Below are 18,504 nucleotides of genomic sequence, written 5' to 3'. Positions count from 1 at the left end.
ACAAGAGAGAGAAGCGTGGTGTTCCAGACAGAAGCAGGAGAGAGTGGGCTGTGAGTGGGCGACAGGGAGGGGAGAGTCCGCACGTGGACGCCGTAGGAAGCCAGAGAGATATTATTCTGAGGAATTGGTCTTGGGGAGGGAGGTGGCCTTGGTGGTTGGGTTAGCAAGTTCGACCCAGAAAACCCTGACTTGGAGCAGCTAGAGGTAACTTGACCTATGGCATGAGAGAACTCAGTGTGTCAACTTCCAGCTGTTTTTTTTTTTTTCTTTTTCTTTTTAACCGTCCAGAAGTCGTTTATTTATTTATTTTGCACCTATTGTGCCATGATTTCATAGGGAACAGGTTCCAGCAGCTCAGACATCTTTCCATTGGTTTTCACAAAGCGTGCTTCTCTGGGCAGAGCAGGCTGGCACTTCAGTTAAACCCAGATACTTTTCTCTTTGGTGTCTTTCTCTTTCTGATCATTTACTTTCACGTGCTTCGGAAGCGATTCCAGCTCTTAGAGTGCTTAATGTGCTCAGTAAATACATTAATTCTTTTGGCGAGAGTCCTGCCCTTGTTTCCAACATGCCAGCAGCTTGCTGGGTAACACTGCAGACTCTTTGAGTTTTGTCATGGAAATGTTTGTGGGGAATTTCTTTTTGAACAGCACCCATTCTCTTGATGTCTACAATATCACCTTTCTTGTAGATTCGGATGTATGTAGTCAAAGGAACAACTCCATGTTTTCTTTTCTTTTATTTTTTTGATACCAAGTCTCACTCCGTGGCCAGGCTGGAGTGCGGTGGTACAATCTCGGCTCACTGCAAACTCCACCTCCTGGGTTCAAGTGATTCTCCTGCCTCAGCCTCCTGAGTAGCTGGGATTACAGGCACCCACTGCCGTGCCCAGCTAATATTTTGTATTTTTAGTAGAGATGGGTTTTGCCATGTTGCCCAGGCTGGTCTTGAGCTCCTGAACTCAGGTGATCCATCTGCTTTGGCCTCCCAAAGTGCTGAAATTACAGGCATGAGCCACTGTGCCCGGCCCACTTGCATTTTCAAACAGTACTCCCCACCCTGTGAGAACCACTAGGTAGGTTTGTGAGGTAAGTAGTAAAACATCGTTAGGCTAGAAAGAGGTAGCCAATGCATGGAGAACCTTGAATGTCAGGACAAGACACTGCACTAGATTGAAATTCTTCAGTGTGGAGGGCATGAGATCTGCTTTAGAAGTTTGGGCCAGGTGTGGTGGCTCACTCCTGTAATCCCAGCACTTTGGGAGGCTGAGGCAGGTAGATTGCTTGAGGTCAGGAGTTCAAGATCAGCCTGGCCAACATGGTGAAACCCCCGTCTCTACTAAAAATACAAAAATTAGCTGGGCGTGGTTGTGCACACCTCTAATCCCAGCTACTTGGGAGGCTGAGGCAGGAAAATCACTTCAACCTGGGAGGCAGAGGTTACAGTGAGCTGAGATTGCACCACTGCATTCCAGCCTTGGTGACAGAGTGAAACTCTGTCAAAAAAAAAAAAAAAAAGAAAGAGAAAGAAAAAGACAAATGTAGTTTGGATCACTGTACAGAATGAATGGAAGATCCAGGAGAGACAGACAGACAAATCAGTACAGCTTCCTGCAGCCTTCTCACCCAGGTTATTTTCAATCTGGGTAGGCTGCTTTGGCACAATTATTGGTGGATTGCAGAGGTCAAGGGCAGGTCCTAACTGCACATCCCGGAGCTGATTGCTGGATTGTGACTGGTAGATTATTTGCTAAGGCAGGGTTTTGCTAACATTCCACTGTCTTCCCCTTTATTTCAAGTAAACCCATTGAGATGAACACAATGCTCCCCCTCCCCATCAGTCCACACTGGCGGAAGTTGTGTAAAACGAGCAGAAGCCAGGAAAACGACAACCCTTTGAGGGTTTTTCTCTCCTTTCCCTGCCCAGGGTGCAGTGCCTTCTTCGCCCTTCACAGCCTGAACAAAGGAACTATTTAGCCCGACCAAAGGATAGGGAGGAAGACACTTTCTGCTCTCCCTTCCCTCGCCAGGACAGGACGTGGCTTTTTGATCCACAGCCCCAAGAATCCCAAGCTGATAAAGGCCCATTGTGACAGCTTCTGGAGAAACCCAGAGGCCATCAGGGGCTACGAAGCTGGTTAACAGCCCTTGAACATTTGTAAAAAGAATTACTTGGCGGAAGTCAAGGCAAAATGAGGCCCCGGGGCTGCCACTGGGATATGCCTTTGCCATCCATGGCAGGGAGGCTAATGGCAAAGCCAGCAGGAAACCTGGCCCGCCTGCGGCTGAAAGGGCTGACCTGAAGGTACCAGCAACCCCGAAGCGGGGCAGGGCAGCTTTGCAGCTCAGGGCTCCCCTGCAGACACCTGGAGGAGGAAACCCAATCTCCCTCGAAATGCAGGAAACACAACTGCTCTTTTAAAAAGGGCCTGGGGAACAGAGAGCAGCCTCCTGCCCTCCCACCCCCAAAAGGGTGTCCAAAGCAATAAACGGCAGGAAAAGGAGGACGAGCGCAGAGTGGAAGCCGGTCTGGAACTTATTTAGGAATTAGGCTCTTTCTGAAGTCTTTAATGTGCTTTGAGTCCAGGCACCTCATCATTCGAAGGCCTCACTATTCTTATAGCAAAAGAGCAAAAGTGGGAAGAGATCATCTTAAGGCCTGAGATAAATGATGCTGGGGAGGTGGCAGGGAGATGGGCTGGATGGGAGGCTCATGGGAGGCTCACGGGAGGGAGGTCTGAGGTTCAGCGGAGGGTCAGGAGCCCATCACACACTATTGTCTGCTCCTGGGATGGCTGCTGGGAGGCCCCGGAGGCGTGCGTGCGGGCTGCAGAGATTGGGAGAACTCAATCGCTGGCTCCACCCCAAATCTGTGCATCGGGTCTCCCTCTTCCCCAGCTGACAGGTGGTGGCCCCATCACTCTGGGGGAGGAAATGCGGAATGCAGGTCAGAGACCAGCCTGTGGAGTCTTAAAGACCCCTCTCTGTGGCCAGGTGGTGAGCCCAGGGAATAGATGCAGAGCAGAGGTTAAAGCACAGTCAGTGCTCTGTGCTCACTGCACGGTGTTTCCACTTTGTTCCTAAAAGGATTTGGGGTGGGTGTTTGGCACAGTTCATTTCTCAACCTGGGGTCGGCTTTCCCTCCTCACCATCCAAATGCACAAACTCGACTCCCCGCAAATGCCAAGGCATTTCCAATTTCCTCATCAGCAGAATAAGCAGTATAAACCCACTGGCTGAGCGCGGTGGCTCGCTAATCCCAGCACTTGAGGAGGCCAAGGCAAGTGGATCGCTTGAGCCCAGGGGTTCGAAACCAGCCTGGGAAACATGGTGAAACCCGGTCTCTATAAAATATACAAAAATTAGCCGGCTATAGTGGCACCTGCCTGTAGTCCCAAATACTTAGGGAGCTAGGGCAGGAGGATCACTTGAGCCCAGGAGGTCATGGTTGCAGCGAGCCTTGTTCACACCTCTGCACTCCAGCCTGGGCAACAAAGTGGGACCCTGTCTTGGAAAAAAAAAAAAGCCAGAAACCAAAACCAAAACCACCACCACCATAAAAAACCCACTGCAGAGCGCCCCAAGTCATCTGAGGGCTACTCTACTGGACCTGTAATTTACGACAACCACTTACTTCCCTGGCATCGGGGGAAGGTGTTGCTGGCAGTTGGCAGGAGGGCCGGCAACTCTCCGTGAGCTGCGGCACCAAAACACACAGAACAGTGAAGTGCCCTTCACGTACCCTCACCGCCTACAAGCCCACCCCATGACAAACTTCACCTGCTACTACGGAGATTCCCTGCGGGTCGGGGATGGATCTGGAACACAGCACAAAGTGTTTTCTGAAAACACAGCATTTTCTGCCTTACTGGAGATTCTGTCTCAGCTGGCAACGTGAGCATGTGCACACAAAAACTGCTGGAACGCTCTGTTCTGATCCCACGGCTCCCACAGACAAAAACACCAACCCATGCTGAGCCAGAAGGTCTGGGTGTCATTTATTGACAGCAGTTTACACACATTTGTTTCCTTCCCAGCACAGGCACAGAGCCCTTGAGAAGGGCAGTCTCTGAATGGGGGAGCCAGGAACGCAGGTCGGACATGTCTTTGGCAGGCATGTCCAGCCCCAGCAGGATGCAATCCTTCAAGTTGGAATTCCGCTGGGTATTTGAGAGGGACCAAGGTGGGGGGTAGAGAGGAAGTCTTCGACAGGACTCACATCTCAGTCCAGGCCTCGCCTCTCACTATCCAAGTCCATCCAAGTTATAGGACCCTGGGGGTCAACAATCAGGCCCACCCACCTCAAGAGGGGCAGATTCTTCAGTCTGTGCCCAGTTCACACACACCTGCTTCCGCTGGTCGCACAGTTAAAGAGAATCAGCCTTATGGTAAGAGACAGACCGCTTCCTCTCCGCCCCTCCCCAGCACCTCTCTTCAGCGGCATCTGCGCGGGAACTGCTGGGAAGACGGAGGCCTGCCTTCTCAGTTCAGCCACGTGCCCTCATCCGCAAATCTTGCAGCACTGGTGACAGGATGGAGGCCACCCATGGACCCAGGCGGACACCTGTGCTCCCCAGTCCATCACACACTGCCCTACCTGCGTGCTGTCAAATGCTGGTGCCCAGGCCGGAGCTCCAGCAGGCCCCGAATTGGGACCTAAAGCCAGTTTGCATAGGCACTTGGCAATTTTTGGTAGGGAGGTGGATAAAAAAGTAGATGGACGTGGGAAGAATGAAAGTGTTTCATTTGATAGACTAATTAGAGATCTGAAGTGATTTTACCTTTATTTCCTTCACTTTAAGCCAATCATGAAATTTCACAGTGATTTCTGGGGTGGGGGGCAGAAGGAAGGCGGTGTCAAGAATCACTGGGGCTGTGGCCCAGTCGGCCCGTGGAGGTGCAGGTAGGGTGGCCCTCACTGGGGCAGCTGGAGGAGCACAGACTGCCCCGCCGGCAGGTAGGTGATGTTCCGAGAGCGTGACAGCTGGTACGCGATGTCCTCCGCGGCTTCCAGCTTGCGCAGCTCGATCAGGCCGTCCCCTGCGGTGGCCAGGGAGTTGGCAATCAGCTCAGCTGCCTTGGAGTCGCCCTCAGCAGAGATGATAGCCGCCTTTTTCTGCTGCTCAGCCTAAAAGAATGGAGATGGAGAGAGACTAATTTCAATCCTCAGGAAACTGCTATCAGGCTACCACCCAGAAAGGACCTTCACCAGAAAGCCGCCTTCCCAGGCTCCTGAAGGAACTGATGGCGGGGTGGGGGGAGCACACTGCCCACCCAGTCCTCCTCTCTCCTCTCATGTTCATTCTTCATCACAGGAGGGGAGGGTTACATTTCTGTTGGCTGCATGAATATTTATTAATTCATTCATTTATTTCTTTTGAGACAGAGTCTCGCTCTGTCACCCAGGCTGAAGTACGATGGTGCAATCTCGGCTCACTGCAACCTCCACCTCCTAGGTTCAAGCCATTCTCTGGCCTCAGCTTCTGAAGCACCTGAGATCACAGGCGCGCACCAACCATGCCCAGCTAATTTTTTGTATTTTTAATAGACGGGATTTCACCATGTTGGCCAGGATGGTCTTGATCGCTTGACCTTGTGATCTGCCCGCCTCAGCCTCCCAAAGTGCTGGGATTACAGGTGTGAGCCACCACGACCTGCATGAACATGTGTCTTATTTCAAAGTCCTCATTAATATGACTTGTAATCTAGTTTAACCACCCTACTCTGGGCCGGGAGGATCCAAGAACGAGGAAAACAACAGGAAAAGCAAGGTGGAATCAATTCTCAAGGCTCATCTTTCCCTCAAGTCCCAAGTCTAAAGGGCTTTATCAAAGCCAGGACTGGGCCAGGTATGGTGGCTCATGCCTGTAATCCCGGCACTTTGACAGGCAGAGGCAAGAGGATCACTTGAGCCCACGAGGTCAAGGCTGCAGTGAGCTATGATTATGCCATTGCACTCCAGCCTGGGCCACAGAGGGAGATGCTGTCTCAAACCAACCAACCAACCAACTTCAGGATGGCGAAGAAAGAGCAGCATGCACTTGTGACTTCCTCGAGCTGCTTGTGAGCTAGGCTGGCTCCTGACCAGAACCCAGGCATCCAGAGTGAGATCTCCTAGGCTTGCCCTATCAATATCACTAGGAAGACAGCTCTCTGCAATGCAGGACCTTCAGGAGTGTGAGGAGAAGACAGTATTGAGCCTCTCTGAAATTGCGTATGATTTTGAAATGGCTGGGCCCCACGTCTGTTTGCTCAACACATTTACTGCATACCCTCTGTCACCAAGCACTGTGCTAGACTTACTAAAATCTCTGACGTTTTGGGAGATACAAAGCAACATAAGTCGCTGCCCACACAGAGTTTTCATTCTCCAAAATTAAATCTATCCCTTTTCCCCTTTTATTTCTTGCTGAACCCATCTCCCCCCGAATTAGGGACACTGGTGGTGGGAAGAGGGAGACAACAAGAAATAAACATGTCTTTGCCAACACCAGAGAGACCAGGCTGCGAAGCGATTACACTGTGTCCCGTCACGTTCTTTGACACATCTGGATGGATTTAGCACCAGAAAAAAATCTAGTGACGAAAGCACATCTGGTGCAATGTTTGATCTTTTTTGCCGTCAGCTTTCACTATGTAACTCTGGTTAAAAATGGCTTCTCAGTGAAGCTGAAAATACTCCAGGAGAAACATTTTTATTTGTAAGAGAGTGTTTTTGATCTCAGTAAAGTGGAAGAAAAATTACCTTTCAGTGATTTAGGAACAGAACTCCACATATCCTGGACTAGCCCCTGAAGACTCTGGAACCAATCCCTTCAAGCCCCTTCCGATGATCCCGGAAGCAGGGATGACAGATGATGAATTTCCAGGCCACCCAGCAGATGGGGAAGCTGAGTGCAGGAGAACGGGGAAGGAGAGGCTCCTGCCATCTGGTTGAATGCTCACCTTTTCCACCACAAATCTGGCCCTCTCTGCTTCCTGCTGAGCCACCTGTTTGGCTTCCACCGCTTCTGTGAACTCCTTCCCGAAGGTCAGATGTGTCTAAGGGGAGAGAGTGAGCACAAGATGAGGCAGTGTGATTGCTTAGACAGCGCTGCTGGGAGGTTTCCACGGCCGCTGGAACGAAGAGGCCAGCAATGGCTCTAGCAGCTGGAGGCATCCGTGAGGCCAGAATGCTCTTCCACCTCTGTATCTGTATCCCAACTGAGTTTATACCCAGAGTCTCTGGCTGCTTACACTGCTCCTGTACCTTACTCCGTCACTCGCAGTACAGCGACTTCATATAGCAAATGGCAGCTGGGGCTTCTGAAGGGGCCCACAGACACCAGAAGGTATCCACTCCAAGGACCGCCTCCCCAGAGGAGAACTGTGGGTTCTAAGACCCCCGCCACTGACTAGTGCTCTTCCAAGGGCCTTTGATGCCTGGTTCAAAGCTCAAGGAAGGCCAGATGGAAAACGGGGCCCCTGAGAGTGAGGGAGGCAGCTGGTTCCCAGGGATTCGAGAGCCTGATGCTCTCTGCTTATGGGTTAACCAGTACTTCTTCCCATAGCAGCTCCACCACTGAACAGGAAGAGGACGAGGGGCGGTGGAACGCAAATCATGGTATTCCCAATGTGTGGGTGGTTCTGTTAAAGGGTTTAAAGGAAAGAGAAAGCAGGTAAAGTCATTGGTCGGGGCGAGGGTTTAGAAGTCTGATGATCCCTAGACCTTTCCTTATCATCTGACGGGACTGTCTCTAAAGATAGCACAAACAATGGGAACAGACCCCAGAATTCCTAATGCCCAGCCTAGAGCGATTTACTTACTCATCCTAATTTTTATGAAAAAGAATAAGTAGAAGGAGAGGCTTGGTTTTGCCATCAACTTCTAGCTGTTTCATTTCCTCCACTCTCCCAACCTCTGCTTTTTTGAAAAGCAGCCCCAAAACTTCTCCTAAAGAGTAAATCCTGGTCTATCTTCCAGAATTTTTAACCTCCTAACTCTAACTGCAGCTGTTGTCTGTCGCCTGATCCATTTCTAGTCTCTTATTCAAAGTTTGGGTAAGAAAACCTGATCCTGAGAAATGAAAAATGCAATGTATAAATAAGGAATAAAATTTATTTCTAAAAGGGCCAGCTGAGGGCAGCAAATTCCCCATGAAACCTAATTTTCCTCTCACACCTCTTAGATAGGGTTTCCTGTGGTCAGCCCACATTTCCCCAGAATGGAGTATGTGGTTGCAGTCTAGTAAAATGCCAACTTTTCCCTTAGGTTTTTACTCAGTGTTTTCTCACAGTCAAGGCGTTCAGGTTAAGTGGGGAAGGCCTGCAGAACGGCTGCAGCCTGGCATCTTGCCAGCAGAGGGAGCCCCAAAGCCCTGGGACTTCCCGCAGCCAGAGCAAGGTGGAGCAGTGCCCCGGGGTTAGCACCTGGTGTTGTGGCGTGGCTGTTTAAACAGCTGCACAGATGCTGCGGGAAGTGGTGCCTTTCCCTAGCGATGCACAGGAGAACCGCACAGGAAACACTTTACCTCACTGCCCGAACAAATCACTCCAAATGATTTTTCCCAGACAATCTAGAAACACGACCCCGTCCCCTCACCCTCCTCAACCTGAAACGCTATCCTGCCTGTATTGCTTGCCGTCTGAGTTATGACATTCAATGTCATATAAACGCACAAGCTATGGTGTCTCCAGAGGATAGATTACGTCTCAGAGATGTCCCTTGCCCCCCATTACCAGGCCTGGGGGAATCGAACCTTTCGTTTACACTCTATCACCTTTCATTGGGGTTCCCAGAACTTACTTCACTGAGCTTCAGACCTTAGGTGTTAGGAGATTGCCCAGGGTCAGGTTGGGAGGTCTGTGCTGGGGAGAAAGGCGACCTGAGCTGTTCTGTGGTCTCTAGTAGGCAGTTTCTGCCTGTGCCAAACAGGGTTAACAAGGCATCACTTTCTGGGTAACACAGTTTGGAGAAGGTAAAACATTTATTGGTTAGGGGCTATCTGGATACAACCAGAGGTCATAAGGAAGATGTGTGTGGCCAGGGGAAGGTAAAAGAACCCTTGATCAAGAAACCCATGGAGCCTGCCTCACCTCAACATGTTTCTGTGTTTTCAAGTCTCACATCTGGGAGCGGGGAAGTGGGGACCTAATAGCATCTACCCAGAAATGGAGCCAGGCGCCTATACGAGAACTGCTGCCCCTTCCCCTTAGTCTCCTGAAAGATCTTACCAAGGACACATCGTCCAGGATGAGCCCAAAGGTGGCTGCTCGCTCCGTAAGGTCGTCGCTCACCTGCCTGGAGACCAGCTCTCTCTGGGTGATTAGTTCTCCAGCATCAAAGCGAGCCTGGTTTCAAAGGGAGGAGCAGAAGGATAGGTCAGGTTAATGAGGAAGCAGAAAAGGAACCAGGAAACCAGCAGCCACATCCCAACCAACTCACTGCCAAGCGCTTCCTGCCACCTGGCAATCTCGTGGGGCGGTGCCCCGGGCTGGAGGCTGAGGGCCCCGTTCACTCACCACCACTGACTTGAGGATCTCGGTCGTGATGGACGGCAGCACACGCTCATCATAGTCCTCTCCGATGCTGGTGAAGATGCGAGGCAGCTGGCTAGCAACGGGCCGGAAGAGGATGCGCAGCGTGATGTTGACATTCTGTAAATCTGAAGGTAGGGGACAAACATTGGCGGTAAAAAGAAAAACCACTGTGGGAATATAAGTGAGTTTTTTTGTTTTTTGTTTTTTTTTTTTTAGATGGAGTTTTGCTCTTATTGCGCAGGCGGGAATGCAATGACACGATCTTAGCCCACTTGCAACCTCTGCCTCCCAGGTTCAACTGATTCTCCTGCCTCAGCCTCCCGAGTAGCTGGGATTACAGATGCCCGCCACCATGCCCAGCTAATTTTGTATTTTTAGTAGAGATGTGGTGTCATCATGTTAGGTTGGTCTTGAACTCCTGACCTCAGGTGATCCGCCTGCTTTCACCTCCCAAAGTGCTGGGATTACAGGTGTGAGCCACCACGGTGCCCAGGTACAATTTTTATTTAATGTATTTTGAGACAGGGTCACATGTTACCCAGGTTGATGTGCAGTGGTGAGATGACGGCTCACTGTAGCTACCTTGACCTCCTGGGCTCAATCGATTCTCCCATCTACACCTTCCAAGTAGCTGGAACTACACAGGCACACACCACCACGTCCCCCTAATCTTCGTAGTTTTTGTAGAGACTTGGTTTCGCCATGTTTCCCAGGCTGGTCTCAAACTTTTGGGCTCAAGTGATCCACCTGCTTTGGCCTCCCAGAATGCTAGAATTACAGGTGTGAGCCATTATACCTGGCAATTTTTATTCTTTATTTTTAGAGAGAATGTCTTACTATTAAGCTCCTGGGCTTAAACTTACTTCTCCTGCCTCAACCTCTTGAGTAGCTGACACGCACCACTGTGCCTGGCTGCAAATTTGCTAATTATAAGATCCTAGAGGGCAAGGAGCAGGTATGCCTGGTTTCCTTGGCAGAGAGCCCAGTAAAGCATCACAAACAGATTATAACTTCTTAGAGGCTTCAGGGATACCAGCTTTTTGGTATACCCTGAATGCTCTCAGATACACGTAATTCAGATTATGTGTCTAATAGGCGCCATGCCACGTTTGCAACCCTGAAGATTTTAAAACGACAGACAGGTCAATGCTAAGAATTGCAGGGTGAGGCCTTTCCAAGGTCTGGTGATTGTGCCCAAGTCAGGAGTCAGCCTTGGAGAGGTTAGTTTGGGTCTGGTGGAAATGGTGTTAGACTAGCAGTCCAAAGAGCTGGGGCTATTTACTAATGATGTGGCCCCTCTAAGCCTTGGCCAACCTGAGCTTATTTCCTCGTCTATGAGAATAGGGACAATTTCATCTTCTTTCAGGCCTTGCGGAAATGCTGGGGAAAACTGAAGGAGGAAACAGACATAAAACACTCTGTCAACTGTGCAACACACAAAAGGGTTAACAGATAAACAAAATGGTTTGCCTCTCAATTCCTGGGCCAGTTGAAGGACTCAAGGAGAGAACTGTACCTTCCCCTGCACAAGTCAGGCCTGCTCGGGGCTAAAGCACTGTCACAGCTTGCTTACAGACATCAACAATAAGGACCAAGCACCCATGAGACAGAGTCCTGAACTGAGCACCAGGAGAGGTGGGAAACGTATTAATACCTACAACTCCCTGATCTCCAGAAGCTCCTATCGATCGTTTTAGAAATAGGGACATAAGGTATCCTGAAAACCACTGCAAAACAGTACAGAAAGAACTCCCAAAGAGGTGGGAAATTTAGAAGCAGGCTTTTTTTTTTTTTTTTTTTTTTTTTAAATAAAGACGGGGTTTGACCATGTTGGTCAGGCTGGTCTTGAACTCCCGATCTCAGGTGATCCGCCCACCTTGACCTCCAAAGTGCTTGGATTACAGGCGTGAGCCACTGCGCCTGGCCTAGAAGTAGGCTTTTTAAATTAAATTTTATGTTTCTTCATTACCTCCCATCCACCTTTTATTTCCTCTTTTGTAGTAGGCAAGCCCTTTAGGCGGCTGCTTCTCCCTGGCCAGGACCTACAGATTTCTGAATTTCTCCTTCCCCCTCTTCTCTGGCTGACACACTTTTCACTCTGCAAGTCCCAGCTCAGATGTCAGTCCCTCCCAGGAGCCTGCCCAGTACCTGGGGGAGCTGGCTGCTCTCTTCTGTGCTTCCCTACACCCCGGTTGACCTTGGCTCGGGTTCTCCCCACTCTCCACTGTAATTGCTTGTTCACAAGTCTTATCTTCCTAGTAGACTGAGCTCCTCAAAAATTCCTTCTCATCTACCTTTGAACCACCACTACCCTCCAGCCCAGCACCAAGCCTGTTACCATCACAGTAAGTCAACATCTGCTGAAAAGCAGCACTGAGGGCGAGCATTAAAGTCAACTAACCAAGATCCACGTGCCTCTCTCCTGTGTGTGAGGAAATACTGCTGAACCGCATCTGCGATTCTGTTCTGCCTCTGCACCTCTACGGGTAGGACGAGGGAGAACGGTGAGGGCGAATCATCTCAGGATCCTACCGGAAATGCAGTGGAGTGTTACAGACACCGAGAGACCGCGCCTGGGGGTGTGCGCCTCCACCTGAGATGACAGCACGAGCCCCGCACTGCAGGACTGCAGGCCACAGAAGGCGAAGGGCGAGTCAGCCGCAAAGGCAAACATAAGGCTAGAGATTGGTTTCTGTAGTCACTCTGGGGAACTATAGCTACTTGGCAGGGGGGTTAGGGGATGAGGTCAGCTGAGGGAGGAAAACACATTTAGATTTCTTAAAAATTAAATCATCATGTAACTGCTTATTTTTTATTTATTTATTTGTGTGTGTGTGTGTGTTTTTTGAGACAGAGTTTCGCTCTTGTTACCCAGGCTGGAGTGCAATGGCGCGATCTCGGCTCACCGCAACCTCCGCCTCCTGGGTTCAGGCAATTCTCCTGCCTCAGCCTCCTGAGTAGCTGGGATTACAGGCACATGCCACCATGCCCAGCTAATTTTTCCTATTTTTAGTAGAGACGGGGTTTCACTGTGTTGACCAGGATGGTCTCAATCTCTTGACCTGGAGATCCACCCGTCTTGGCCCCCAGAGTGCTGGGATTACAGGCTTGAGCCACCGCGCCTGGCCCCAATTTTTGTATTTTTAATAGAGACAGGGTTTCACCATGTTGGCCAGGCTGGTCTCAAACTCCTCACCTCATGATCTGCCTGCCTCGGCCTCCCAAAGTGCTGGGATTACAGGAATGAGCCACTGTGCCCAGCGTTTTTTTTTTTTTTTTTTTTTTTTGGTAGAGGCTGTGTCTCACTATATTGCCCAGGCTGGTCTCAAACTTCTGAGCTCAGGCTATCTTTTTGCCTTGGCCTCCCAAAGGGCTGGGATTATAGGCCTGCACCTGACCTACATGACCACACAATTCTTTTTTAATTTTTTGGAGATGATCTTGCTCTGTTACCCAGCCTGAAGAGCAGTGGTGTGATCCAGGCTCACTGCAACCTCCACCTCCTGGGCTCAAGTGATCCTCCCACCTCAGCCTCCCTAGTAGCTGGGAGCAGAGGCACAAGACACCACACCTGGCGTTTTTTTTTTTTTTTTTTTTGAGATAGAGTCTTACTTTGTTGCCCGGGCTAGAGTGCAGTGGCGCAATCTCGGCTCACTGTAACCTCTGCCTCAGTCTCCCAAGCAGCTGGGATTACAGATACATGCTATCATGCCTAGCTAACTTTTTGTATTTTTAATAGAGAGGGGGTTTCATCATATTGACCAGGCTGATCTCAAACTCCTGGACTCAAATGATCTGCCTGTCTCAGCCTCCCAAAGTGCTGGGATTAAAGGTGCGAGCCACTGCACCTGGCTTAGTTTTTGTATTTTTTATAGAGACGGGATCTCACTATGTTGCCCAGGCTGGTCTCGACTCCTGAGCTCAAGTGATCCTCCCACCTCAGCCTCCCAAAGTGCTGGAATTATCAAGTGTGAGATACCACACCCAGCCTCTATGTAACTCTTATTTATTTATTTATTTATTTGACTCTCACTCTGTCACCCAGGCTGGAGTGCAGTGGTGTGATCTCGGCTCACTGCAACCTCTGCCTCCTGGATTCAAGCAATTCTCCTGCTTCCACCTTGAGTAACTGGGATTACAAGCATGTGCTACCACGCCTGGCTAATTTTTGTATTTTTAGCAGAGACAGGGTTTCACCATGATGGCCAGGCTGGTCTCGAACTCCTGATCTCAAGTAATCAACCCGCCTTGACATCCCAAAGTGCTGGGATTACAGGTGTGAGCCGCCGCACCTGGCCAGACTCCATGTAACTCTTAAGATACACCTTTGGGCCGGGCACGGTGGCTCAAGCCTGTAATCCCAGCACTTTGGGAGGCCGAGGCGGGTGGATCACGAGGTCGAGAGATCGAGACCATTCTGGTCAACATGGTGAAACCCCGTCTCTACTAAAAATACAAAAAACTAGCTGGGCGTGGTGGCGCGTGCCTGTAATCCCAGCTACTTAGGAGGCTGAGGCAGGAGAATTGCCTGAACCCGGGAGGTGGAGGTTGCGGTGAGCCGAGATCGCGCCATTGCACTCCAGCCTGGGCAACAAGAGCGAAACTCCGTCTCAAAAAAAAAAAAAAAAAAAAGATACACCTTTGTATATTTCTCTAAATTTGTACTGCTGTGTGTGGACCTTGAGTTTTTTTGTTTGTTTGTTTTTTGTTTTGAGTCAGAGTCTTGCTCTTTCACCCAGGCTGGAGTGAAGTGGCATGATCTCAGCTCACTGCAAACTTCGCCCTTAGGGTTCAAGCAATTCTCCTGCCTCAGCCTCCTGAGTAGCTGGGATTGCAGGCGCCCACTACCATGCCCAGCTAATTTTTGTATTTTTAGGACAGATGGGGTTTCACCATGTTGGCCAGGCTGGTCTCGAGCTCCTGACCTCAGGCGATCCCCGGCCTCCCCAGGTGCTAGGATTACAGGCATGAGCCACCGTGCCCGGCCTTAAGTGGATATTTCTAAGAATCCGTATCAAGCTCTCCAGGGCAAATAGTCTAGTCATTCCTATGATGTGCAGTCCAAAGCCTTTTGGATCCTGGTATCCCACAGATGCTCCTGGGACACAAAAGAGCAGATACCTCTTCCACACTCCCTATTTTACCTGAACCACAGGCAAGACTCACCTTTGCTACCAGTGATGACTGGCACATTACGTGGCCGAGAACGGCAGTCAAAGATAATTGGTTTCTGTACCCATGGGATGAGAAAGTGAGTCCCTTCCCCTACCACAATGTCCTGTACTCCACGGAATCGGTCAAAGATGACAGCTCTGTGCCCAGCATCCACTAGGAAGAAAAGATAATGACATGTCAGAAAAATCTTCACATCCTTTAAACAAAAAGCTCATGTCTTTGAAAGAGCCCTGGTGCTTCCTGTTCACTTAAGTCTCCCCTCTGCTCTGTCTTCCCCATCTCCTGGTCTCTAGACACTTCCAAATAGCTACAAAACTAACAATCACTCTCTGTTCCACGTCTCCCCAAAAATTGGTAATAGGATCTGTTCCCTAGCATCCTTTCTCCTCGAGGGAACTGGCTGTTGATTTTCTAAATGACCATTCTATCCCTGAACACCCACCAACATATTTCCAGGAATCATCTACCAAAACTTCTAAGACTCAGTGAGGCCTTCCGAGTTACCACATGTCCATTGGGCTCCAACTGAACGTAGTGCTCACAGAAGCAGCACCCTCATTATAGGAATTCTACATTTAGAAGGTCCTCTTTCTTCCTCATAGCAGTTTCTCTAAAGTTTTAAGGAGTTCTAGTACTATCTTGGTACAGAGAGAAATTTAGTGATAGCAATTACTGTCTAGTTGCAGGTGTGGCCAAAAGGATCACAGTACTGCTGAGACGTGTCATATAAGCCGAGCAGGCTTTTCTAATCAGCTGCCTCTCTGAACTTTATCATTGGTCCAAATATCTTCACTCTGAAAGTAAAGCTCCTCACACACCAGACGGGTCAATTTACTGCTGCTTTGTGGCATGTGGAAGTGGCAGATTGTCAGAGTTAAGGGAGTCCTATAGATAAAGTCAGGTCAAATCCATTGCTTGACCAATGAGGAAGCTTCCATAATAAAGTGGAAGAAAAGACAGCTTAACGCCCCTCCTATACTGTTAAAAGCTGGGCAGTGCATCCCAAAGACATTTTCTCTGAAACTACCCAAATTCAGCAGAGCAGAAGCCCCTGCTCAGGACGAGGTCGCCCAACCCAAACAGATCTACAGCCTTTGCTGTTATTCCACATGCAAGCAGAGGAGGACAAATGAGCTCTCCATTTCAGATAGCCAGGGAGATCCAGACACTATGCAGAGCATTTGGGTGGTGCGGCAGCACTTCACCTTGACAGGAGCCGCTGGACACATCCCACAAGGAAGTGGGCTGGGAGGCTCTTTTTGAATAAAGGCTCTGAGAGGACCTATGACTGCAAGGTCAGGGGCTTGATAACAATGTATTCCTACGCTATGGGATGGCAGGAGGTGAGCCCTCATGGCCACAAACACATTCACAGACAGCAGCTACCATCAGGGGTGTCACATGGGCTATGCAGACCAACAGAAATCTCCGAGAAAAGCGCAGTCACCCAGTGCCCCTCCATGCCTCACCATTATATAAGGCCGAGTTCACCACGCCTCCTGCAACAGCTAAGGCCAGGCCAAACTTGCCGATGGACTCAAACACTTTGGCAGCCATGTTTTCTTCTGCTGGACCCTCTCACACCTAAGGGGATAAAAACAAAATAAACAAAATCAAACTTGATGCCAAATCCTCAGAGAAAGCCCTCTCTGACACAGTCACTTTTCAACCTAGCTATTTCCCCATTCTGAAAGTGCTAAATCATCCATTGAAGGACACCTAATAAATAACACTCTTTTTTTTTTTTTTTTTTTTTTTGAGACAGAGTTTCACTCTTGTTACCCAGGCTGGAGTGCAATGGCGCGATCTCGGCTCACCACAACCTCTGCCTCCTGGGTTCAGGCAATTCTCCTGCCTCAGCCTCCTGAGTAGCTGGGATTACAGGCACGCGCCACCATGCCCAGCTAATTTTTTTGTATCTTTAGTAGAGACGGGGTTTCACCATGTTGACCAGGATGGTCTCGATCTCTTGACCTCGTGATCCACCCGCCTCGGCCTCCCAAAGTGCTGGGATTACAGGCTTGAGCCACCGCGCCCGGCCTAAATAACACTCTTGAGCTTGGAATGCGTACTATCAATTCTTCTGCTTTTTTCCTTTTCAGTTCTTTTTTTTTTTTTCAGACAGGGTCTTGCTGTCACCCAGGCTGGAGTGCAGTGACGCAATCTCAGCTCACTGAAGCCTCAACCTCCCTGACTCAATCGATCTTCTCACCTCAGCCTCCCAAGTAGCTGGGACCACAGAAGTGTGCCACCATGCCTGGCTAATTCTGTTCATTTTTTGCAGAGATGGGGTCTTGCTATGTTGCCCCAGCTGGTCTCGAACTCCTGGGCTCAAGTGATCTTCCTGCCTCGACCTCCTAAGTGTAGGGATTACAAGCGTGAGCCACCATGCCTGGCTGATTTCTTTTTTTCTTTCTCAATCATTTCAAGTAAGGTGTCTGGGACACTTGGTTCAATAATGAAAACAAGGCAAGGGCTTGAAATCCATAGAGAACTTAGCACCATACTAAACCACCCTCTCATTTCCTGGACAAGTGGGCCCCCAAAAAGGGGCTGTGGTTGGATTGGTGCAATAATGGTTTGAAAAAATAACTCAAAAATTGTGCTACATGTTGATGCCAACAAAAAAAGTAACAGTAGGGTCGGGCGCGGTGGCTCAAGCCTGTAATCCCAGCACTTTGGGAGGCCGAGGTGGGTGGATCACAAGGTCAAGAGATCAAGACCATCCTGGTCAACATGGTGAAACCCCGTCTCTACTAAAAAATACAAAAAATTAGCTGGGCATGGTGGCGCGTGCCTGTAATGCCAGCTACTCGGGAGGCTGAGGCAGGAGAATTGCCTGAACCTAGGAGGCGGAGGTTACGGTGAGCCGAGATCGCGCCGCGAAACTCCTTCTCAAAAAAAAAAAAAAAAAAAAAAAAAGTAACAGTAACAGCTAACACTTATATGAGGTCGTCTAATAAAAGCAATTTATTTACTCCTCACAATTACCCTATGAAGAATATAATTACAGAGGAAACAGAGGCACACAGAGGTTACATGAGAAGCCAAGATCGCATAGTTATTAAGTGGTAAAAGCAGAATTAGAACCCAGAGGTTTAATGTTAGCAAACACAGCTTAACTCCTCATCATACTGCTTCTCAACATTGTGTATTAAGAACGACCTGCTTCTTATGAAAGCAGGAGCTGGATGACATCCTGGGGCCAATATAATTGAAGAACCCATTTGAGAGAAAGCTCTAACCAGCTGTACAGCGACAGTGAGCTGTGGAAGAACCAGGGGAGTGGGGCTGAGGCGGGATGGGCCTGAGCACAGGTGACCTAACTAGAAATCACTCCAGCATCTAACTTTCTAATGCTCCGCCCCGCCGTCGTTGCCCGCTCCAGTTTCAAATCCTCCCTCCCTGTTTCTCAGACCTCAACTCCTGTGACTACCTTGATCTCGCCCCATGCATTTAAATTTTCCTTCTCTGAGGCTGGGACACCCGGCCCTTTCCCTTTCTAATAGCTTCTGGATTATTCCTCACCCTGCCCCCATGCACACCTCCCTTACTCTGAGCAATCCCTGGCTTGTCCCGGGCTCAGCTCCTTCTCACTTCCCTCACAAGGCGGACTCACGCACGCACTCTCCTCGCCCAAAGTGCACATCACGGAGCAGAGGAGGATTGCAGAGATGCCCAGAGACGGGCCTTTCCCGACCCCTCCATTCTCACCTGCTTCCACTCTGACCTCCACATGAATTCCCCAATCACGCATACTGCGCGTGCGCCTCACAGCTCCTCTTCTGCCCCGCCCTCTTTCCAAGATCCA

At 49.7% G+C, this 18,504-nt stretch overlaps 1 protein-coding gene across 2 annotated transcripts; it reads right to left on the bottom strand.

Annotated features, from left to right (window-relative positions):
• Positions 1–3,973: 3,973 nt before the first annotated feature.
• PHB1 (prohibitin 1) lies at positions 3,974–18,479 on the bottom strand. Of its 2 annotated transcripts, none has more exons than XM_003931249.4 (7): positions 18,408–18,479; positions 16,163–16,277; positions 14,685–14,846; positions 9,501–9,643; positions 9,213–9,329; positions 6,945–7,040; positions 3,974–5,127 (listed from the first exon to the last, which is right to left on the bottom strand). In XM_003931249.4, the coding sequence occupies exons 2-7, from the start codon at positions 16,248–16,250 to the stop codon at positions 4,915–4,917; spliced, it is 819 nt and encodes a 272-aa protein (XP_003931298.2). In that variant the 5' UTR covers positions 16,251–16,277; positions 18,408–18,479; the 3' UTR covers positions 3,974–4,914. The 2 variants fall into 2 exon arrangements, with proteins under 2 accessions (XP_003931298.2, XP_074244735.1); XM_074388634.1 differs by lacking the exon at positions 18,408–18,479 and adding an exon at positions 18,248–18,401.
• Positions 18,480–18,504: the final 25 nt, after the last annotated feature.

The sequence above is a fragment of the Saimiri boliviensis genome, chromosome 17 (genome assembly GCF_048565385.1).
Source record: "Saimiri boliviensis isolate mSaiBol1 chromosome 17, mSaiBol1.pri, whole genome shotgun sequence".
NCBI classification, from domain to species: Eukaryota; Metazoa; Chordata; class Mammalia; order Primates; family Cebidae; genus Saimiri; species Saimiri boliviensis.
This window is presented reverse-complemented; position numbering and strand designations above follow the sequence as displayed.

Bases quoted from the DNA above. Each gene is read 5' to 3' on its own strand.
- PHB1 (XM_003931249.4), bottom strand. From the start codon at position 16,250: ATGGCTGCCAAAGTGTTTGAGTCCATCGGCAAGTTTGGCCTGGCCTTA. The intron at 9,644-14,684 runs GTGAGTCTTGCC...CCCTACCTTCAG, and splicing joins AGTCATCACTGGTAGCAAAG to ATTTACAGAATGTCAACATC. The intron at 7,041-9,212 runs GTAAGATCTTTC...CTCTCCCCTTAG, and splicing joins TCCTGGACGATGTGTCCTTG to ACACATCTGACCTTCGGGAA.